A 24,867-nucleotide genomic window follows, 5' to 3' on the forward strand; every position below is an offset into this window, starting at 1 on the left:
ATTGAGAAAACTTGAGAAAACTTGAAATATGAAAAAGTCATACCATATAGTTTAATTTCCAAGAACCCCCTTCCCCCCCCCCCCCCCCCCCCACCCCCCTCCCAACACACACCCCACTCACCCACAAATCATTAGTCTTGATTAACATACTAAGTCTATATTACATATTAGATGTACCTCTATCAATACAAACCGGCATGCTTCAAGTAGTACATTAAATTATTTATTGTAACCCAAACTCATTTTAAGCCGTTAATTAGCACGATTATTTTGTCACGTATTACATTTATTTATTATTAATTTTTTTTATTATGTTATAGGTATTAAATGTTATATTTATAGATGATGTGTTATACTTTATTACGAAAATAAAAAACATATCTAATGTAGTTAATGGTTGGAGTAGATTTTAATATTTGATCAATAATAATAATACGAGGGAGAAGGTATTCATTAATTGCAAATTTACTAGCAATAATTATGGTCTCCTCTCTTCCACCCTCCCCTATATAGACACATGTAACGGACTACATTATTCATTCCCAAATTCAATCCCTCTCTCTCTCTCTCTCTCCGCCCTATCTTCAACTTCCTCCGCCCTATCTCCGCCGTATCTCTCCGACCTGTTTGTTTAGCTTCATTGGAAAAGGAATGGTCACCGACGTAACATATCTGTGTACGATAATGAATCAGCAGCAAGGAATAATGAATGATTCTAAATCAACGGCTCTTATTACTCGTGACTTGCTCGGAGGCGGTGGTGGTTGCGACCATGATTCCTCCAAGGAACTGGACCTCGACTTACATGTTCCTTCCGGATTTGAAAAACGTCTCGATTTAAAGGTGAATTATATCTACTTTACTTGTTTCAGAATTCAGACCTAATTTTACTCTACTTCAAGCTTTTTTTAAGTTCTAGCTCTCTATCTTTAATTGATCAATCGATCATTAATCGTCGTTTTGTTTTGTTTTGTTAATCATGCCATTTTTGCTGATATGAATACCAATTGGAATGAATTCTGACCTAATTTAACAGAGACGATTGGTTTTCTATTGCGTGGTAATTTAAAAAAGGTATTGGTAAATGTTTCCTGTGGAATGAGGAACGATCGTTTTCATTAAATTATGGATTCTAAAATTATGTGAGTTGTTTGTAGTCATTCATTTCTGTGCATGTATGAACAAGGTTTGAAGAGCAATTAATGATGCACTCCAATTTATTAATATAAAAACGTTTGGAAAGTGTAGTTCGTAATTAGTAGGGGCAGATTGTTAGGAATGCAACATTAATGGCAGTCATTGATGTGTACTTGTTTCTGAATTCTGATGCAGTAATAACTCTGTAGTTATCCATTTGTTGATTCCATTAATGCCAAATATACTTACTTTTTTATTCATGTAATCGATTCAAACTGATGATGAATTACTTTTCAGTCAGGGAAAGTTTATCTCCAGAGATGCAAATCACCCAACACATCTTCTTCATCATCGGATCAAAACCAGAACCACAACGATCAAACAGTATCAAAGCTTCAGGACCTCAACTTTCCTCCATCTTCAAAAAAACCATTAAACCTGTTCGATGATTCAAGCTTAGATCTCAACCTTGTCAATTTATCATCATCATCATCATCACCTCCTGCTTACAGAAGTGTTTGCACTCTTGATAAAGTCAAATTCGCACTTGAACGAGCAGAAAGAGAAACATTCAAGAAACGATCAGTTTCAATTTCAACCTCAAAGTCATGTTCATCTCCTACCTCAAATTCTTCATCCTCCATGAAAGAAACCATGATTATCGATGATGATGATGATAACGAACGATCTTCTCAGGCTTATGCTGCTGGATGCCCTAGTTGCTTGCTGTATGTGCTTATTTCACGTAGCAACCCTAGATGTCCTCGTTGCAATATGACTGTTCCTTCACCTACATCCATGAAGAAACCACGAATCGATCTTAACATCTCCATATGATATTAAGATATATGATATGAGTTAGTAATTTTACTTTAAATTTTAATTAACTAATATTCTTGTAAATGATAAAATAGAAAACAGGGGAGGGGAGAAATAGGTTTTGATTTAGTTATAAAGAAAATCAATCCTCTATGTACACATTGTGAAGGATATTTTAATTTCTTCTTTTTAAACTTTATATTTATCTCCTTAAATCCTAAAAGAAAATAACTCATGATGAAATTCACATACTTTCTCTGATGAGATTCATGATTGTGATGTTAAGTTTTATTTTATTTTATTTAGTTTGTTTGGAATATTTTATGTGCTGAGCACATCAGATGATGAGTAGGAAAAGTTTGTGACATTTCATCTTGCATTAATTATGGCTTTTCGTTACAGATATTTAGTAGTGGACTTTTGATAATGTTCTGGTCGTGTGAATTTAAATGATAAAAAAATGTTTTAAAATGGGAAATGTTAAATTAAAGGTGTAACCTTGAGAATAGTCAAATGGTGACGCGGGAATTAATGGAGCTGGAGATTGTATAACTGAATTTATTTGACTTTTTTTGCAGTTCGTGATGGAGATAAGATCCTTTTTTTAAGTCGATAGAAATATATTATTTTACTAAAAATCATGTTTTCACAATGGTAAAGTTTATTTGAAACAAAAGTACTTTTGTAAGAAATATTTTTTGGTATGCTTGCAACATCATTACCAAAAATACTACAACTTTTCATCCCACATTATTATGGTATGCATACAATGACCACGACTTTGTCACATAATCACCACACCAAGAACATCAGAGAGACTATACGGAGTGGTCTATGAGTTGATGTGGCAACCAAGTCACTAGTAGACCATTGAAATACCATTTCTTATACCTAGTGAAGTGAGACTATACGGAGTGGTCTATGAGTTGATGTGGCAACCAAGTCACTAGTAGACCACTGAAATACCATTTCTTATACCTAGTGAGATGCAAGTGGAGTGAATTGACGTGAGTTAGGCTACAAACAATCACAAGGGAGAGACTCCCTCTCTCTATTTCACTCTTCTTCCACCCTCTATCTCTTTTTTCCTCCTGGTAAGTGTGTAGTGAACACCATTTCCTAACTTCGGTGAGTGTCATCTGGAAGGGTGTTTGGCACTTTGGCTGACATGGCTAGCTCCTACACGTGGAGCATTCTAGTTAACTTGAGTATCAAAAGGCGTAACGGTGATACATTTTTTACCACGTATTATAGAGAAAAAAAAATGAAAAAAAATGTTATTTTATATTAATTTGTCATTTTAACATATAAAAAATATAAAAAATAATAAAAATAATAAAAAAAAACCATTTTAATGCAATATTCTAATAAAACATTGTTCACAATAAAAAAAATAACAATAAATTAAATCACTATTTTATATACAATTGTGAAGGTAGCAGATCTTATAAGAACTTTGTGGTTAAGCGTACCAAGGTAGAATGATGGTTTCTTCTGTGGGAATTTTTCCTATCTCATGGTCAAAATCAGACAATATTATGATACATGTTTGGTTCAAATCTTGTTTGAGCCTTTTTGTGTTAACAAGATAAAGAGACTTATTGTTTGAGGTGTCATCTAGGTTCAACTCATAAATTCCATTTATTGGTCTAGCCTTAAAATATTCATTCAAGAATGATTGAATATTGTCATCAACAAATTGAAAATTAAAACCATATTTTCTCAAAAGAGAAACTAGAATAAATCAAAATGTCAAGTATAGACCCAATAGTAAACATAAATCAAAATGTCTTATTGCTTGGACCGCAACTTGTGCTCCATTGCCAACATGTAGCACCATTTCACCTGTTTTCAACTCCTTACTCTTTCTGAACCACTACAACAAGTTACATATATGAGTTCCACAACCAGTATCAAATACTCAAGTGTTAGATGAAAAAGTAAATAATCCATTTTTAATCATGAAAATAGATATATATGAAGTGCGTTCCCCAACCTTTTTTTTTCTTTTAACCCAACAAGATACTTACGACAATTCCTTTTCCAGTGTCTAACAACTCCACACTCGAAGCATGTGTCATCTCTGGCGACCTTCTTCTTCTTTTTTGGTGGTGAGTTTTGGGGAGCTCTTTCCCATTTTCCATTTCTATCTTATTGCTTCCTTTTGAAGTTCTCGTATTACTTCTTCTTCTTGACTTGTCCGTGGATCATGAGCACTTGGGGGGTTTTCATTGGGATGTTTTTCTCTACAGTTTTGAGCATCCTATGTAACTCATAGATAGGATTATCCCACCCATTCATGTTGTAGTTCATGATGAAAGTATCATAAAACTTAGGTAATGAGTTCAAAATTAAGTTTGTGGCCAAGTCTAGTGGATATGGAGAGCCCAATCACTCCAAGTGATCCAGATAGCTTTTTATCTTGAGAACATATGTGCTCACATTCCCAGTCTCCTCCATTTTACAGCCAGGAAGAGCTCGAACAGTTTCAAACCTTTCAATCATAGCTTGTTGACCAAACATTTGCTTAAGATATTCAATCATGTCAAAGGCAGTAAAGATTTCTAGATCCCGTTGAAGATTAGGAATCATGATAGCAAGCATAAGGTATGAAACATCAAGTGAATCATCAACATGCTTAAGCCATGCATGATGAGCAACCTTTGGAACAAAAGGTGGCTCTTCGGGAACTTGACTTTCAAGGACATAGTCTTTCTTTTCTTGTTTCAAAATTATTATTAAATTCTTGTGCCAATCCAAAAAATTAGAGTGGTTGAGTTTTTCCTTGTCGAGTACATATCAAATATTCATTGGGTGATGATGTGTTATAGTGGTCTATGGTTTGTTTATACACTCTAAAATGCATATAAACATAAAACAACATTTATTTTTCTAAGACAACTTTAAGTGAAAAAAATACTTGTAAACTTTTGTCACAAAAATAACAATTATAAAGTTGTGATAGAAAATATGCATGAACTCATTTTTATACAAAAACAAGTTATCCATATTTTTCAAAAACTAAGATTTTCAAAAAAAAAAAAAAACATAAAATCTAACCAAACTTGCAAGGTGGTTGTGATACTAATTGTTGGGTTTTAGTTCAAAATAATTTCAAAAACATGATATTTTAGCAACAAAAGACTTTAATATTTTGAACAATTATAAACTAGTTACAACCTACCAAGGATCATCTTGCAAGAAATGGAAAGAAAATACCAAACATATAATATATGAAGAAATAACAACCTTTGTTGCCTTTAGTTCCTCTAGGGAAGGCTTGTAAGTTGATGGAGAAGGATAAACCTTTGAGAAACCAACAATGATCCAACTTGATGTAAAGATGCTAGTCTTTTTGATCAACTATTAAGCTTAAAGATAAAAAATCAAGTTCTATCTTCAAGAGAGCAAAAGATGCAAGTAACTAAGAGCTCTAACACTTGGAAAGAAGAATTTAAGAGAGAGATAGAGGATAGAGTATATGGTTTTGGTCTTTAGAGAGTGACCAAATTGAAGCCTCTTCAAGCCTTCATAAAGTAAGTGTGTTACTCATAAGTTATTAACACATTATGCACTCCATATACCTAAGGCTACATGTCCCCCCATGCTTACAAGCCACAAATTCTTTTCCTTTAAAATAATCAAAACACCATCACTTCTCATCCATGGAGAAAGCTACGACTTTCTTAATAAAAAGGAAGATGAAGTTTGTAATTTTATAAGCTATTTTATAAAATATAAACTTGAACTTTTTGGTAAAATACAAAAGGAGTTATCTTGTCCAAAATGTTGTACATGACTTATTAATTCATACCATATGAAACATAATGTTACTTGTCATTGAAATATTATACATTTCCATGAAATAAATATTTTCCAATTAAATATAAGAGTATGAATATTTATTAAAACCAATTTCTAATAAATAATCAATTGTATCAAGTTGTTGTTAGTGTGACCATTTAATATCATATGTTAATTTGCAATATCATTTTAATATGATTCTTGAGCATACAATATCTTTCAATACACCACCTAAACCAATCAACCAAATTTAATTTAGACCTATTCTTTATCAACTAAAAGTGTAAATTGTAATGGTGTCCCCCATAATCATAGCCACTCTTTGTTTATTCCGAAAACAATGACATTTTGTTCTTTCCAAATCAACCACAACATGGAATACACATGAGTTAATCTCAGTTTCTGCATCTTCTTGTTGCCATTTTTCAAGTCTCCATCAGGTCCACATTTGGTGCCTAATAATGAGGGAGAACAAGTAATTTTTCAACATAAGTTTTCTCTCCAATACCCATCACCCTTTTAAACAAGACATTTATCATAATACATTTGCCGACTAACTCCACATCAATTTGAGAGATGGTTAACCGCACACCTTTTATTGATCTCTTAGTTAACCATGAGTCATTTATCAAAATACATTTGCAAATTGATTTTATACACTCTATAATAGGCAACTATAATTATTAATTATATGAATATAATGTGTTAAATAAAAATATATGGTTTTATGTATTTTTAAGACTTGAGAACCCATATCAATAAGGTGAATATTTTTACAAACAATTTGTAGTGCAACTTGTTGTCAAATGCATCGTAACTTGTTGTCCGATTGACATTTATATTTGTATAACTTTTTAGAAAAGAGATGAATAAGTAATTATAAAATGACAATAGTTGGCTATTTATAAAAGAAAACTGGGAGAAGACATGATCGAATTCAAGAGGTTTAGGTTGTTGTGTGAAGTCTCAACAGAAACTATAGAAACAAGTTGGGACAATTTTTATGCTTTTCATTTTAGGTGTTTACTAAAAATATTTTATACTTATATTCTCAAAATTTTTAACCATTATTTTGGTGTTATTTGTTTTTTAAAAATATAAAATTTGTGCACTTTGTGGACCATATTTGCATACATTTATATTTGTATAACTTTTTAGAAAAGAGATGAATAAGTAATTATAAAATGACTATAGTTGGCTATTTATAAAAGAAAACTGGGAGAAGACATGATCGAATTCAAGAGGTTTAGGTTGTTGTGTGAAGTCTCAATAGAAACTATAGAAACAAGTTGAGACAATTTTTATGCTTTTCATTTTAGGTGTTTATTAAAAATATTTTATATTTAGATTCTCAAAATTTTAACCATTATTTTGGTGTTATTTTTTTTAAAAGGTAAAATTTGTGTAGTTTGTGGACCATATTTGCATACATCTATAGGAGAAGAAGTTGACCAAATGTCTACAGTTTGTAAGAAGAAGGTTGCTTGTTTTTAACGTCTGCAAGCTGATAAAATAATTTCATGGAGTTTAATTGTACTCATTTATTTGTATATAATACTTAAATAAATAAAAGTATGGGCAAAGGGAAAATGACATAAAAGCCCTTAAGTTTTCACAAAAATGTCGGTTTTACCCTTGGACGTGTTTTATGTCCAGTAAAGCCCGAAGTTTTGTTTAATTTGTTCATTTTTACCCTTGTAGTCGGTTTCTAGGTAACCTACCGGTTACCTAGGTTACCTAATGCCAGTAAAACCCTTGAATTTTCAAAAATGTTCAAATTTACCCTTAAGTTTTTAAAAAATGTTCGAATTTACCCTTACCTTGGTTGTTATTATTATTATTATTATTATTATTATTATTATTATTATTATTATTATTATTATTACATTTTTAAGTGTATAAAAATATTTTATACATACATTTTTAAATGTATAAAAATATTTCATACGTTTTAAATACATTTTTATACATATTATTATTATTATTATTATTATTATTATCATTATTATTATCATTATTATTATTATTATTATTATTATTATTATTATTATTATTATTATTTTTAATACATTTTTAAATGTATAAAAATATTTTTACTAATATAAATATATTTTTAAAAATATATATACTTGTATTTAATAGTTATATATACATTTGAATGCCCATGTATTCCTATAGTAATGTATTTATATATTAAAAATGTATTTATTTGTATTTAGTAGGTATAAGTATAAATATATATTTATTTCATAAAAAAATATATTATATACATATAAATATAAAAATATGTATTTATATGGTTTATATTATATAAAAGATATAATTATATGTATTTGTACATTTTACCAAGTATAAATATATATTTATTATCAAACATCATACTAAATAGATAAGCAAAATAAATATTCATTAATTAGAAACATAACGTAATAATTATAAAACCCTCGTAATTAGAAAACCTCAATAAAAACACTCGATTATAGATAAGATTTACCATTTTTATACAATTAAAAATGTAATAATAATAATAATAATAATAATAATAATAATAATAGTAATAATAATAATAATAATAATAATAATAATAATAATAATAAAAATAATAATAATAATAATAATAATAATCAATGTAAGGGTAAATCCAAACATTTTTTAAAAACTTAAGGGTAAATCCGAACATTTTTGAAAATTTAAGGGCTTTACTAGCATTAGGTAACCGGTAGGTTACCTGGAAACCGGCTACAGGGTAAAAATGAACAAATTAAACAAAACTTCGGGCTTTACTGGACATAAAACACGTCCAAGGGTAAAACCGACATTTTTGTGAAAACTTAAGGGCTTTTATGTTAAAGAATCAATGTTAAGGTTTAGAGTAAATTAGTTGGTTGTTTAAATGAATTAAAAAATAAAAAGCTTAGGTCTTATGATAAGGAAATAAATTAATTCACATATTATTTTTAACATATTAAATAAAAAACGAATGGGAAAAAGAAAGTTAACACTCCCTATCTCCATTGGTTGGGAAAATGAAACAGAAAAAAAAGTGTGTGCATTTGTTTGTGTCTTTCAAGTTATATATTTTCTTCTTCTTCTTGTCTAAAAAAGGTATGTGAGAAATGTATTCCTACATGCAGACTATGGTCAATGTCTTTTTCCAATGACATGACATACTATCAGTCTATTAGTATTGGTGTCTCATGTGCTATATTTTTATTATTCATAGTGAAAACATGATGACTGTAATTGTAACATTCGGATTCCCAGGTATATTATTTTACTAATTTATTTTTGAGGTTTATTGATCTACTCGACGAGTTGGTGCTACAACTCGCCGAGTAGAGGCGGGTGTGGCCATATGGCTTTAATGATCTACTCGACGAGTCCGAGAGTCGACTCGCCGAGTAGGCGCTGTGAGTGGAAACCCCTAAGTCCCCGGGTTTGGGGCCTATATAAGGACACTTATAGCCTCATTTGCGGCTGCCAATCTACTTCCCTTCACTGAGAGAAACCCTAATCGCCCCCTTGAGCTTTTGAGAGAGTATTGAGCCATTATTTGAAAACCTTGGTGCATTTTTGGTAGAGAATGGGAGGATTTCAAGCGAGGATCGTGAAAAGGCTGTTAGATCTGCTTCTAAACATCAAGGAGCTTCTGTTTAAGGTATAAAGTTCGTATCTTTTCCATTAGTATGAGTAGATCTCATTATTTTAGAGTTAAGGCTTCATTTCCATCTTATTTTGGGACTTTGAAGGTTTTGAGCAACTTTTTAGAGTTAGACATTAGATTTGGACCTTGTGAGGTCCCTAGAGTCAAAAGTCCCCTGCTTTGTTCAGCCATGTTAGCTCCTTGAATGAGAAACTCCTTCTCAAGCATGTTCGTGGCATTTCTAGTCCTAAAGTGCCATGCATAAATGTAAAGCTCGTGGCTTTACGTGATATTCAAGCCTTGAGAGCTTAGATCTAGAGTGTGAGGGAGTTTTATGCCTTGAAATCGTTTGAATACAAATTGAGTATGAATGGACTCGCCGAGTCGATGAGCCGACTTGACGAGTCGGTTAGGGTTTGTCCCGATGAGCTGGACCATGCGACAACTCATCGAGTTAGGGGTTAACTCGATGAGCTGGACTTTCATGAGACTACTGAGGAACGTTGGGACTCGACGAGTCGGACGAATGCACTCGGCGAGTCAGGTCAACTGGGGTTGTTGACTCGAGTTTGACTTCTGTTGACTTTAAGGTTTGGTTAAATGGAGCAATGGAGATCAGGGAGGGGTAAAATGGTCTTTTACCCATTCCTAGGGCTAGAGTGAAGGGGAGAACAACTTTTGGTGTATTTGAGTATGAGTAGAGTATTGATTAGAGACGCTTATCTAATGTGTTAGGCGGAGGCTAGTTCGAGATTTCCGAGTATGTGACTGTTACTTGCTAGTTTACGAGGTGAGTCTTCTCACTATACTTTACCTTGAGTGGTATTTATGTGTGGCCAGAGGGTCTTATGTGCTTACTTGAGTTATGCATTTTGTCTGTGTGATACATATGCTATGTTATGTGTTACCGAGACCGGACCGGAGGGTCCAACGAGCCTTGGGACTGGAGGGTCCCACTGAGACACATAGACCGGAGGGTCCTACAGAGTTATAGCCTCGAGTGGCTGATGTGCTATATGTGGTATTTTAGGGAACTCACTAAGCTTCGTGCTTACCATGTTATGTGTTATGTGTTTCAGGTACTTCTGAGGATTGCGGGAAGGCACCGACTTGATTGTACACACACATCTGAGTTGGATATATATTTTTGTTGCATCCTGGATTTGTGAAAAAAAAATTTTGAAATGTGTACTGATATTTTATACTTGAAGTTTTTGGAGAAAATGTGATATGTGTTTTATTGTGTTTGAAAAATGAAAATTTTGGTTTGAAAATTTACGTCGTTTCAAGTTGGTATCAGGGCCTTGGTTTGAGGGATTCGGATGCACCTTCGGGTATGTCTGGACTCAAACTGAGGATTTGAAATTTTTTTCAAGAGAAACGGTTTTTCTAAAACGAGTAAGAGTCTCTAAGAGAAAAACGAGAAAGAGCAGTGTGTACAATCAGCCAACGCCCGAACGGTGATTTTCCTAAAATACCCTTACTTTATGTGTTATGAGATATTTATGAGATATTATGAGATATGTTATGCATGCTAGAGAGTAGGCTAGGTAATTCATATTTTAGGACTAGAGTGGTCTGATTTGTGATGCCTTAGCATAGGTGTTACTGCTACCTGTGACTTGCTGTGAGTACGAGTATGTAGCATAAATGAGCTTATGAGAGTAGTCTGTGTTCGGTGAGATATAGAGCACTTGCGATCTGGGATCCTAGGAGGAGGAATTGGGGTGAATACATATGCGGCATGGAAGGTAGTATTGGGCCCGTACTACTGGAAGCATCGGGTCAGTGAGCAGTCCAAGTACGAATCCTTAGGATGCTAAGGAACAAGTAGGGGTGAGTGATCGAGTGTGAGTATACTCGAGCAAGTCTCTAATTATTTTGTGTTATATTTCAGAGACATCATGCTGGGTACGCGCCACAACCCTGAGAGTAGTGGAGTTAGCGATGATGAGATTCACAGGATGATTCATGAGGAGATAGCCGCATCTATCCGAGAGGCCATTCCAGAGATGTTTGGGTCTAAGACCACCTTGATTAAGACGTTTGATGGCGTTATGTTGCTGTTACCGAGGTGGATGCTGCTGTTACCGAGGCGGATGCTGCTGCAGCCACCGCAGATGTCGCTGCTGCAAGGGCGCAGGGGGGTGACTCGTTGCTGTACCGGGAGTTCAGCAACACGAAGCCACCAAAGTTTGATGGGACTCAAGATCTGATTTCCGCGATGAGATGGATATCTGACATCGAGGGGTGTTTCTACACTTGTTCCTGTTCGGAACATTTGAGGGTATGCTTCGCGCTGAACCAGCTTTGCTTGGGGGCGAAGGACTGGTGGAAGTTTGTGACAGCCAACTACACTTCTGCAGAGCTCATTGGAGTGACATGGGAGAGGTTTACTAGGATGTTTCGAGATGAGTATGTTCCCCCGGCGGAGAGGGAACAGTTGGCCCAGGAGTTTCTGTCCCTCAAGCAGAGGACAAAGTCATTGACAATGATTACGAGGATGTTCCATGAAAGGGCGATGTTCCGCCCTAAGCACATGTCTACCGAGCAGGCGCGTATGAGTTGGTATTTGAGCATTCTGAGGAGGGATATTCACGAGTTCATGGCGAACTCGACTTATCGTTCATTTGCTAAGCTCCAGGCAAATGCCCGAAAGAGGGAGATCGAGCTAGAGACTCAGGCTAGGGAGGAGGCAGAGTCTCAGGGGAGGGATCGGCGACCGACACAATCTTAGCCGGTAGCCAAGCGGGCAAATCCCGCTGATTCGAGATTTGGAGGCGGCATTGGACTAGATTTTCGTCAATTCCAGAAAGTGCACGGACAACCGCCCTTCCCCCTTTTCACAATGTTCGTGCAGTTGCTCACGAATTATAGTTTGAATGTCTCTTCGAAGTCCCGCACGCTCTTTTTGATCGGGAGCGGGGTGGGCAACTTCAGTCGGTGCTGCCACAGAAGGCCCGCACTTGTGGGAAGTGCGGCAAGATTCATGAGGGGGTGTGTCGAGCGAGTGTTAGCTACAAGTGTGGCAATGAGAGGCATATGACGAGGGATTTCCCCAAGGGGTTTGCAGTCTGTTTTCATTGCAACCAGACCGGCCATCGAAAGGCCAAGTGCCCGTAGCTGCTTCAGGGATCAGCACAGGGATCTTCCCCTACTGCTATACGAGCTATAAAGAGCCGACCAGTGAAGGTCGAGGTACCAAGGGTTCGCGGGAGAGCCTTTTAGTTGATAGCAGAGGAGGTTCGCGCAACACCTGATGTCGTGGCCCGCATGTGTTCTTTTACTTATTCTTGTAACATCCGGATTCCCAGGTACATTATTTATTCTTTATTTTGGAGGGACTCGGCGAGTTGATGCTTAGACTTGCCGAGTAGAGTCGCGAATTCCATCCGGGTTAATGACCGGACTCGGCGAGTCCGTGCTGTTTAATGAAGCCCTAATTCCCGGGGATTAAGACCTATTTAATGGGGCTTATAGCCACCAATTGCGGCTACCAGACCCCTGAGTGAAACCCTAAGCGATCTAGAGCGTTTGTGAGGAAGAAGAGGCCATTTTTGATCCTTGTGTGGGTGTTTTTGCAAGAAGAAGGTGACCAAGGCAAGAGGGAGCTGAAGAGGGTGCTATTCTGTGGATTTCAGAGCCTAAGGACTTCATATTGAGGTATATATTCGATCCTTCTTCAGTTTTGGGTGTTAATCCTTGATAGTTAGGGTTTCTAGCCCATTTAGAGTGTGAATGATGGTGCAATTGGCCCCTTCTTGTGTTGAGGCTTCGGATCTGGATCCAAAGAGGTCCAGAGACATTAACTCCTTGATCTTTATGGGGTGACATTGGGTAATATGAGCTTAGGGTGACATTTTGAGGCCATTTCTTCATATAGAGCCATTGGGTCTTTGCATGGGCATCAAGATCCAGACTTTACATGTTTATATTGCTTAAGGAGGCCAGATCTATGGGTTAGCGGAATGGATCTGACCTCAGGAGGTCATTTGAGCTTGATCATGGCATGAACTCGCCGAGTCCCAAGAACAGAATCGATGAGTTGGGCTAGGGTTTTCCCATAGTTCACTCAGTGAGTAACTTGCCGAGTTGGGGGAAATGACTCGGTGAGTCAGAGGGAAATAGAGGACTGGAGTTCAAGGCGGAACTCGCCGAGTCCATAATGGGACTTGGCGAGTTGAGTCGGGGTGGCCCCGCGATTCATGCCAGGTGTAACCCGTCGAGTAGGGGAAAGACTCGACGTGTCATGCGAGACTAGAGGGATAGTGGACACGCGTAGACTCGCCGAGTCGCCCAAGTGCACTCGGCAAGTCGGGTCAAAGTTTGACCGTTGACTTTGTTGACATTGAAGGGTTTGGTCAACGATGGGGTCTTCGTGTCAAGAGAGGGGTAAAATGGTCTTTACCCTTCTGAGGGTGCCAAGAGAGGGTTGAGTCTAGTCTCGAGAGTTATATTTATGAGAGTATTTACTTTATGTGATTAGGTGGAGGCTAGACCATATTTCTACCGAGTCAGAGATTTACCGAGACATCTGAGGTGAGTCTTCTCACTATACTTTACCTAGAGTGGTAACAGAGTTAAGTGACAGAGTTATTGTATGCTATCTATGCTATGTGTGGCATTGCACTATTTTTATGTGATTTATGCTGTGTGTATATCAGAGTTAGGACCGGAAGGTCCACAGAGCTAGGACCAGAGGGTCCACAAAGTTAGGATTAGAGTTATGTGCCAGTGTATTTGTATGCTGTTTATTTTAAGAGATTTATTGTGATATGTGATATGCATGATTCAGAGTTATCAGAGTTACGACCTTTGGGTCCACAGAGTTAGGGCCAGAGGGTCCAAAGAGAGTTGGGACTGGAGGGTCCCACTGAGACACACTGACCAGAGGGTTCACAGAGTTATAGACTTAAGTGGCTAATATGTGTTAGAGTGGTATTTTGGGGAGCTCACTAAGCTTTGTGGGCATGGAGTAGTTGAGTCGATTCGGAGTTGTGATCGACTGCGAGCGTCATTTGGTGACCATACGATACCATAGTGGGGGAGTGCTTATAATGTATGGCGAGGGTACCTGATCTGGGTCAGCATTCTGCTCGGCTGCCAGAGCGAGGTAGAGTCTACAACAGGGTTGTAGGGGTTTTGTAGCGTATGTAATGGATACACAAGTTGCTGCTGAGAGACTGAGTTCTATCGATGAGGTTCCAATAGTGAGTGAGTTTCCAGATGTTTTTCCCAAGGAGTTACCAGGTGTGCCTCCCGAGGGGCAGGTGGAGTTCTGGATTGATTTGGTTCCAGTAGCGGCGCCTATCGCCAAGGCACCTTATCGCCTTGCGCCTCCTGAGATGCAGGAGTTATCCTCCCTGCTCCAAGAGTTGTTAAGGAAGGGCTTTATCTTACCGAGTAGTTCTCCGTGGGGAGCGCCAATCCTTTTCGTCAGGAAAAAAGATGGTTCACACCGGATGTGCATTGATTATCGGGAGTTGAACAAGTTGATGGTTAAAAACCGTTATCTACTTCCGAGGATCGACGATCTGTTCGATCAGTTGCAGGGTGCGTCTTGGTATTCTGATAAGTCCATTTTATGAATGTACTAAATTGTCATAAATATGTTGAATTGATGTATAATTTTCCAATAATGGCACTACTTTGATGAGTTGTTGAACTTCATAGGTAGGTCAATATATTGTACTAAACGTGGTCGGCCTGCAAGTAAAACAGATTGCTAAAGGAATGATGAAACGTTGCTGGGAAAATTGACAATGCTTCAATGGTTTGGTCATATCTCAAGTTATGGAGCTCGGATTGACATGAGTAAAGAATTTATGGAAACTAGACAAGATTTGCTACAACTTTCATGTTTTGTGTTTCTGCTAGTTATGTCGTTTTGACCACCAAAACTTGCACGGAAGATGAAGGACGCCACCAGGCGTCTAAGACGTCCCCTAGGACGTCCAGGTCAAACGGTCAGCATTGGGTCGTTATTTCAGAGCAGAAAAGAAGGGAGAGCCTCGTCGGCGTCTTACATGGCGTCTAAGACATCCCCTAGGACGTCTTGGCGTTTTAGGGACGTCCCGTGTTGGAACGGTGTGTTTCGGAAAGTTTGGAAATCAAGGAAGGGCGTCCTAGAAGGCGTCTAAGACGTCTCCTAAGACGTTTGACGTTTTTGGCCATATTTTAGTGTATTTCAAGGAAGGCAGAAGGCATGTTAGGACGTACAAAGAACGCTTGGGCGTTATACACGACGTCTAAGACGTCTCCAAGGACGTCCAACGTCCCACATCGCCTAGTTTCACTCTTTTCTGTCAAATAATATAAATAGGGACTTGTGCATTCGTTTTTAGGGTTACCACCTGTGTTTTTCAGAGTTTTTCCTGCGTTTTTAAGGCTTCTAAAAACCTTCAAAACATTTGGAAACACAAGTCCATTCCATTTCAATCCGGATTCAAGGCAAGATTCGATTCAATTCATCATCAATCTATAAGTGAAGATCGTTTCATTGGTTAATCTTCATCAATTCTTTATTTTCCAGAATTATTTCTTCTTCCCCAAGGTTTATTTGTTCTATACTTTGATAATCATTAGGCTACATTTTTTTGATGATTCTACGTTTGTTTATGAATTCTATTATGCATTTTATTCATTTTAATCAAGTTATTTGTTTTATGAACTCAATGGAAGGCTAAACCGTTATGGTTACTTCCGGTGATGTTTATAACTTTTGGATGAACACACTTGATTATTACTTGATTCTAATTAATTTCAATTGTTATTTTATGCTTCATATGATGATCTTTGGTAATGATAAGTGAAATTGGGTTGTATGAATTATTTGATGTCATAATTAAGATAGTCTATTGTCAAATTCATCATGTGTTCCAAGTTCAATTAGTTTAGAAATAAAGACAAGTGATTGAATCAACATATATTATTCCAACTTATGATATTGAATGTTAATGCGGTAATAGGTAGTTGTAAGACATTTTATTGCTAGTTCACTAATTGTTCCTAATCCATTTAGACATAAATGAGTAAGACAACTAGTTGAATGAACATCTAGTGTACCCAAAACTATGTGTTACAAGTTAATAAACCCAATTGCATCTATGTAATTGAATTAGGATCCTAGGGAAGAACGTGTGTGAATCTATCCATAACTGAACCGGGAGTACTCTAGTTTTCTCATTGAGATTTTTATTTTTAATTAATAAATTTCCAAGCTTTTGTTTGAATTTTGTTTTAATCTTTTTCGTGACAATTGATAGTAATACTTTTCTTTTTATTGACTGCTTTGACACAAAGTTTAACCATGAAATCCTTGTGGATTCGACCCGACTTACCATATCTACTTAGGTTAGTGGGTTTATTTTTTATTGAGACAACGACCTCGATCAAAATTTGGCGCTGTTGCCGGGGAGATTGTGCGCTTGAGCTATTGTGTTTAAGTAGTTATAGTCTTTTACTTTCATTTTCAATTCTCGTTTGCAGTTCACGTTTTGTTTTATTTGTGTGGTGCAGGCACACCGGTGCATGCATACAAGACATAGCGGACGCTCTTCACCGCTTTCATTTGATCCAGAAATCGAACGAACAACTTGCTCAAATCGGGTCTCCAGAAGGAACATCAACACTATGAGTGTAGATAACGTTGTTGTGGAAGATGTGGTCGAGGGGCATGAGGATGCAGCCAACAATCCTCCACCACTAGCTCCTCAATTCCCAAACAACAACAATGGGAATAATGGGAATAACAACAATGCCGATGCACCAATTATCCAACCAGTGCAACCGCAACCAAATAGAAACAACTGTGGCCAAAATGGTGGGAACAGAGGAAATTGGGCACAAAATATGGGAGGCAATGCAGGAAACCACAACGGTGGTGATGTTAGAAATCAAAATCAAAATCCTAGAAATGTCGGTCCTCAACTTGGTAATGGTGGTAACGAGGATGACTGGGATTTTCATGAAGGAAGTGATAATGGACTTGGTTGGAATCGGAACCACAACGGTGGTAATAGACGGAATCAAGGCAATCGGGGTGGAAACGAGAACTACAACAATAATTGGAACAAATAGAATTTCCCTAATGGTGGCAACAATGACTACAACGATGGATTCGGAGATCAAGGCTTTAGGAATCAATATCGAAGGAATCCAAATGGTGGATTCAACAATGCAAATGGAGGATACTACAACGAAGGTAACCAATTCCCTCATCTTTATTTTCCGCAGCCTAATAGACAATCCGTGGCGTCTCATTTTTAGCCGGGAGAGTATGATGATGCTTCACCTATACTCTTCGTGGAAGGAAATGAGCATCATGTGGAAGTAAGACCACAACTAATTAGTGTCTTACCCGTCTTTAGAGGCCATAAAATTGATGATCCATACGATCACCTCTATGAGTTCCTTGCAATTGCTAACACGGATACTCCGTGAGGAACTAATAGAGACTCCTTTAGACTTCACTTATTTCCGTTCACTTTAAAAGAAAAAGCTAAGTATCGGTTCACTTCTCTTGCCCCCCATAGTATTACTACTTGGGAGCAATTAAAAACTAAATTTTTGCAAGAGTTTTACCCTGCTAGTAAAACAACGGAAATAAGAAAAGCCATACAAGATTTTGCACAAAAACCCAATGAAGAATTTCATGATGCATTTGAACACCTCAAGGAATTGTTCCGTTCATGTCCCGATCATGAATTTCCCCGTTGGCAACTTGTACGTTTCTTTTATGATGGAGTCGACACTGCCAATCAAACCATGATTAATGCCTCGTCTAGTGGCACTATTATGATGCAAGATAGTGAAGACGATTGGCGATTCTTGAAGCAGTTGAGTCATGGTTCAAAAACCAATTACTCAACTAAGAAACGGGACAACCCAGTTTCATCTGTTGCTTCAGTTGGACTAGAAAAAAACTGGAAAATTGAAGTCAAATCTGATATTAATTCTTTAAATAAAAAATTTGACTTACTACTCTCTAGTCTAGGCAAAGAGAAAGGTGTGTTTTTTTCGTAGGGACAGAAGATATGTGTAAGCTGTGGAGATTCAGGACACATTGCAGACGAGTGCATGAGAAGTCAAGAGGAAATCAGTCAAGTGCACGGCTATGGTCAATTCCAAAATAATCCACGATCATTCAATCGGAACTACAACCAAGGCGGGAACTACAACAACAATGGGAATTTCAACAACAACAACCGTCAAGGGAATTACCAAAACCAAAATCAGCCAAAACAGTTCCAGCAGTCCAACTTTAACCAGGGTGGAACATCAAAGAAGGAGGAAGCTGATGGCAACAATTTGGACAAAATCATGGAGTTCATAACCCAAACATATCAGAAAACCGACACTAACTCCAAGTCCATAGCTGCGATCTAGAAGCAGATTGCTCAACTGGCGGAGCAAATTGGGAAAAGAGAAGATGGCAAGTTTCCAAGCACTACAATATTCAACCCATCTCATACCCAAAGACCCGGAAAAGAGAATCACGTGAATGAGTTAATCACATTGCGTAGTGGGAAAAAGGTTGACAACAAGGTAAGTGCTCCTATTTTAGATAATGACAGTGACACTGAGGTCATTTTTGATGAAAAAAAGAGTTTGAGAAAGGTTTCAAATCTGAAAAACAAAAAGTAGTTAAGGGTAAAGATGACTCTAAAGTAGGGGAGCATGGTGTGGAGGTTAATACCGCACCATACCCTTCGACTTTAGAGAAACCGGCATCCTTCCCTTTTGGGAAGCGAAGGCCGAAATTGGCAGACATGTGGGATTTATTTAGTCAAGTTAAAATAAATATCCCGTTAGTCAAACTTATTAAGGAGGTACCTTCTTATGCTAAATTTTTGTAGGATTTGTGTGTTCAAAAATGCAAACTCCAAGCACACCTCCCTAAAAAGATTGACTTAACCGAGCATGCGAGTTCCATAATATCAAATAAACTTCCACCCAAGCTTAAGGATCCCGGGGCACCTTTAATTTCTGTTACCCTAGGTAATATTAATATCAAAACGGCGCTCCTTGATCTTGGAGCTAGTGTTAATATAATCCCAGGAAATCTTTTTGATCAACATGACTTAGGCACTTTGGAACAAACTGATATTATTTTGCGATTGGCCGATAAGTCAACCAAAATTCCCCGGGGTATATTATCAGATGTCATCATTAAGGTGGAATATTTTTATTACTCAGTTGATTTTCTTGTTCTTGACACTGAAAGCACCTATAAAGAAAGTCAACCTTCTATTATTTTGGGTCGCCCGTTTTTTGCAACAATAAATGCACAAATTAATTGTAGAACGGGTGCCATGGATATCTCTTTTGGAAATAGGAAACTTAGAATTAATATTTTTAATACGTTTCCTATCTCACCATCAGATTATGAATGTTATCGTGTAGATGAGGTTGATGACTTAGTGCATCAATTCACTCCTAAAATCTTACACCCCGATACGTTGGAGTTTTTTCTTTCTAATGACAGGGACGAAGTTTTAGAGTTGGATGAAATCAAGATGGTTGAGGAGGCATTTGAAAATTCTATTGAGCAAGAGAGGCCACCATGGAGTTATCAAGTTGAAAAATTGCCAACAAGTTTTTCGGACCCACTTAAGCCATTTTTGGAGGAGCCACCCACTCTTGAACTTAAAACTCTTCCTTCACATCTTAAATACTCTTTTTTAGGATCTAATGAGAACTTACCAATTATCATATCTTCTGATTTGATAGGTCCACAGGAGGAAGCATTACTGAAGGTGCTTTCCAAGTATAAGGGAGAAATTGGATGGACCATAGCAGACTTGAAGGGAATTAGTCCAACCACATGTATGCATCGAATCATCACTGAAGCTGGAGCAAAGCCATCCCGAGATGCATAATGAAGGCTCAACCCAAATATGCGAGAAGTTGTTAAAAAGGAGGTGCTGAAATGGCTTAATGCGGGTATTATCTACCCAATATCTGATAGTGATTGGGTGAGCCCGACACAGACAGTGCCAAAGAAGTCGGGCATTACAGTGGTAGATACAGAAGATGGAGAGAAGATCTCAACAAGACCGGTCACCGGATGGAGAGTTTGCATCGACTATCGCAAACTCAATGCTGCAACATCAAAGGACCATTTTCCTCTCCCTTTTATTGATCAAATAATTGAGAAATTGTCCGGTAAAAAGTTTTATTGTTTTTTCGATGGATACTCGGGGTATAATCAAATTTCCATCCACCCCGAGGATCAATCCAAAACCACATTCACGTGTCCCTATGGCACCTTTGCTTTCCGAAGGATGCCATTCGGCTTGTGTAATGCCCCCGCCACATTCCAAAGATGTATGATGGCTATTTTTTCAGACATGGTGGGGGATGCATTAGAAATTTTCATGGACGATTTTTCTATTTTTGGATCATCTTTTGAGACATGTTTAGACCAATTAGAAAAAGTTTTGAAATGTTGTATTGAGTCTAATTTGGTTTTAAGTTGGGAGAAGAGTCATTTTATGGTAAAACAGGGAATTGTACTTGGCCATGTTGTCTTCGAGCGTGGTTTTGAAGTCTACCGGGCCAAAGTACAAATTATTTCTACTCTTCCCCCACCAACTTCGGTAAAAGGCGTCCGTTCGTTTCTTGTACATGCCGGCTTTTATCAAAGATTTATCAAGGATTTTAGTGCAATCTCAAAACCTCTTTGTAATTTACTTTTAAAAGACGCACCATTTTCCTTTGATAAAGCATGTCTTGAATCTTTTACCATATTAAAGAACAAACTTGTTGAAGCCCCTATCTTGCAATCACTCGATTGGACTTTATCTTTCGAAATTATGTGTGATGCAAGTGATTACGCGGTAGGGGCAGTTTTGGGACAACGGGTGAATAAAAAACCCGTTGCAATTTGTTATGCGAGCAAAACTTTTTCGGATGCACAATTTAATTACACTACCACCGAAAAAGAGTTGCTTGTGGTCGTGTTTGCACTTGACAAATTTAGATCTTACATATGGGGATCTAAAGTTGTAATTTTTACCGACCATAGTGCCATTCGCCACCTCTTGGAAAAGAAGGATGCCAAACCATGTCTCATAAGATGGATCCTTCTTCTTCAAGAGTTTGATCTTGAAATTCGGGACAAAAAGGGTTCCAAAAATGTTGTAGCGGATCATTTATCTAGAATAACTAATAATGATAACTCAACGGAAGTTATTCAAGAAAACTTTCCGGATGAGAATATTCTTGCTGTCAAAACTATACAATGGTTTGCTAATTTAGTGAATTACTTTGTGACAGGGGAAACTCCATCGTATTGGAATGCTCAACAAAGGAGGTTTTTCCACTCTCAAACAAAATACTACATATGGGAGGACCCGGATCTTTTCAAAATTGGAGCGGATCAAGTGATTAGGAGATGTGTACCACATACGGAGCAAGAAGACATTCTTCGACACTGTCATTCATATGCATGTGGGGGACATTTTTAGTGCCTAAAAGGCAAGGAACCGAGTTCTACAAAGTGGTTTTTTCTGGACCTCTATTTTTAAAGATGCACATACATTCGTTAAAGCTTGTATTCGTTGCAAACAAGTTGGGGGGATCTCACGACGAGACATGATGCCAATGACCCCAATTTTAGTAGTTGAAATTTTTGATGTATGGGGCATTGATTTTATGGGCCCATTCCCCATGTCTTTTGGCAATCTATACATTCTTGTAGTCGTTTATTATGTATCAAAATGGGTTGAAGCCGATGCTACACGTATGAATGACCATAGTGTTGTTTGTAAATTTGTCAAAAAGAACATCTTTTCTAGGCATGGAGTCCCTCGAACGATTATTAGTGACAGGGGTTCCCATTTTAAAAATTGGCATTTTGCAAAGTTGTTAAAACATTATGGTGTCACTCATAGGATTGCTACTCCATATCACCCACAAACAAGTGGACAAGTAGAGGTGTAAAATAGGGAAATAAAACACATCTTGGAAAAGACTATTCATCCCGACCGAAAAGATTGGTCCCTAAGATTAGATGATGCATTATGGGCATATCGAACGGCCTATAAGACACCCATTGGAATGTCCGTATCCGCTTGTTTATGGGAAGCCATGCCATCTCCCGGTGGAGTTGGAACACCGTGCCATGTGGGCCATAAAAAATGCTAATTTTGAATTGAGTGATGCAGGTACGGAAATAAAACTTCAACTTGTTGAACTGGAAGAAATTCGAAAGGAAGCTTCCGAAAGCTCAAAAATCTATAAAGAAAAGACGAAAGCATTTCACGATCAACACATTGTCCGGAAACAATTCTTTGAAGGACAATTGGTGTGGCTATTTAACTCTCGTCTCAAACTCTTCCCTGGAAAGCTTCGGAGTAAATGGAGTGGACCATTTGTGGTGACAAATGTGGCGGATCACGGTGCCATTGAAATCAAGGACACGAAAGGCGGTGAATCATTCAAGGTAAACGGACAAAGACTCAAACCATACATTCGAATGGTAGATGGTGAAACGACACTCGTTGAGAAAACAACGCTCGAGGTACCTCAATATTTAGATGCAACTTAGTCGAGGTAAACCGTCCGGCTGAAGACGTAAAACTTAGCGCTTTTCGGGAGGCAACCCGCGGTTTGGTGTGTTTTTACTTTTATTTTTCGTTTTGTGTGTTTTAATTTTTTGTATCGAGGACGATCCAAGGTTTAAAGTTGGGGAGGGGTATTTAAATTCTTTTTATTATATATATATATATATATATATAATAATAATAATAATAATAATAATAATAATAATAATAAAACCCTCAGGCGTCCTAGGAGACATCTTAGACGCCGCCGGGCAGTCACTTTTCTTCCCCCGATGAAAACCCTTTGCGAAATTACAAAAATGCCCCTGTTTGTGAGAGACGTCCTAGGACGCGTCTAAGACGCCAATGCGTTTGGCCGTTATTGATGCGTTTTAGAGCTGTTTCCTGCACCTTCTTCCCCCACTTCTTTTTCTAAACTGCCATGACCGAGAATAGCTTCTAAAAAACCAATTTTTCTTGATTTCTTCATCAAATCTCAACCAAAACTCTTGATTTTTGTTTCATTCTTCAAGAAATCAAGTAAGAAACATCACATTGCAAGATTTACACACTCTAATCACTTATTTGGGGCCGATTTCAAAACCCACAAAAACTAGGGTTTCGAAATTTTGACTTATTTTGGGTTTTTGCTTCAAGTTCTTGGTTCTTCTTCACTAAAAACACATTTTCAATAAGGTATGTGCTTCAAAACTCCATCTTTTAGTTGAATTTCGAAATTTTTTTCATGTATGTTCATATATGTTTGAAATTTTGAAAAAGATGAAGAATATGATATATATTGGTATGAATTCTTGTGAATTAGTGTTTGTAGTTGTTAGAAGTATGTTCCAAACAAGTTGCATGTGTCATCTATGAATTTTTCTGGAAATTGAATTTTTTGTTAACTAAAAAAAAAGACATATAATTTTGGAAAATCATTGTTATGTTTACATTTGTGCTTAGATTAAAATTCAAGTTTTTAGGAAATTTTTAGAAAGACACTGAATTTTGACACCGCATTATTAGTTTGAATATTTACTTGTTATAGTTCTCTTTTGGTTTCAGTTAGAACTTGTCAGTTGCAGTCAAACTTGGGTTTATCTGTGTTTTACTGATTGGATAAATTTTTGAAAAATATTTAGTTACTGAAAACATAACAGGACATAAACGGTTATTTATTTAGCCTGAATTTATTATAACTTTGTTTGGAACAACTTGCCAACTGGATTATTGTTTTATTTTTGTGACATTTGATATGTTTAATGGCAAGTTTTGTTTTGTGGTTTTGTGTGTGGTTGATTTTGCAGATGCCAGCAAAGAGATCAAGGGTAGCATCATCAAGCAGTGCAGCCAGACAACCAGCTAGGCAGCCGGAGCCGAATGTACCTGCGGCTTTTGACCCACAGTACCAGACATTGCATGAGCATCCAGACGACATTTGGCCAGCAGTTTATGAGGCGACTCATCCGATTATGGGTTTTATTGTCGAGTACATGGTGGAGCGACCGAGCTTCACTGGGTACAATATTGTGGAGACGTTTGATCGCTATGGATGGGGTGGAGCGTTGGACTTCAATCCCATGCAGATTTATGTTGATATAGTGCAGGAATGGATGAGGACACTTCGAAGTGTCGAGGTGCCTGGTAGGCCGGAGGATTTACAGCTGATTGGGATGGTTCGTACACATGATATAGTGATGACTGTTCAGGGTATTCATGACATGTTTCATGTAGATACTGGCTATCATCGGCATGATCTTGAGAATCAGCCGACCGAGTATAGATGTATTGACATGAGGGGGGGGGGGGTAACACTGGGGTTAGCATGAAAAAAGTATAGCGTATAGTATTCTGTGAGGGGACGAGGGTATACGACAGATTTCGCGAATTGGTACCCTTAGCAAAGGCATTGCATAA

At 37.4% G+C, this 24,867-nt stretch overlaps 1 protein-coding gene and 1 non-coding gene across 2 annotated transcripts; one reads left to right on the forward strand and one right to left on the reverse strand.

Moving 5' to 3' along the window:
* The first annotated feature begins 528 nt into the window (after positions 1–528).
* LOC145063143 (filamentous hemagglutinin transporter) lies at positions 529–2,155 on the forward strand. The gene is made up of 2 exons (XM_079010734.1): positions 529–843; positions 1,435–2,155. Exons 1-2 carry the CDS (start codon positions 652–654, stop codon positions 1,972–1,974), a joined length of 732 nt encoding a protein of 243 aa, XP_078866860.1. The 5' UTR covers positions 529–651; the 3' UTR covers positions 1,975–2,155.
* Positions 2,156–18,004: 15,849 nt separating this feature from the next.
* Positions 18,005–18,111, reverse strand: LOC145065232 (small nucleolar RNA R71). The gene has a single exon (XR_013688377.1). It is a non-coding gene; the product is annotated as a small nucleolar RNA R71 (small nucleolar RNA).
* Positions 18,112–24,867: the final 6,756 nt, after the last annotated feature.

This window comes from Lactuca serriola, chromosome 7 (genome assembly GCF_051521515.1).
Source record: "Lactuca serriola cultivar US96UC23 chromosome 7, Lser_US96UC23_V15, whole genome shotgun sequence".
NCBI lineage: Eukaryota > Viridiplantae > Streptophyta > Magnoliopsida > Asterales > Asteraceae > Lactuca > Lactuca serriola.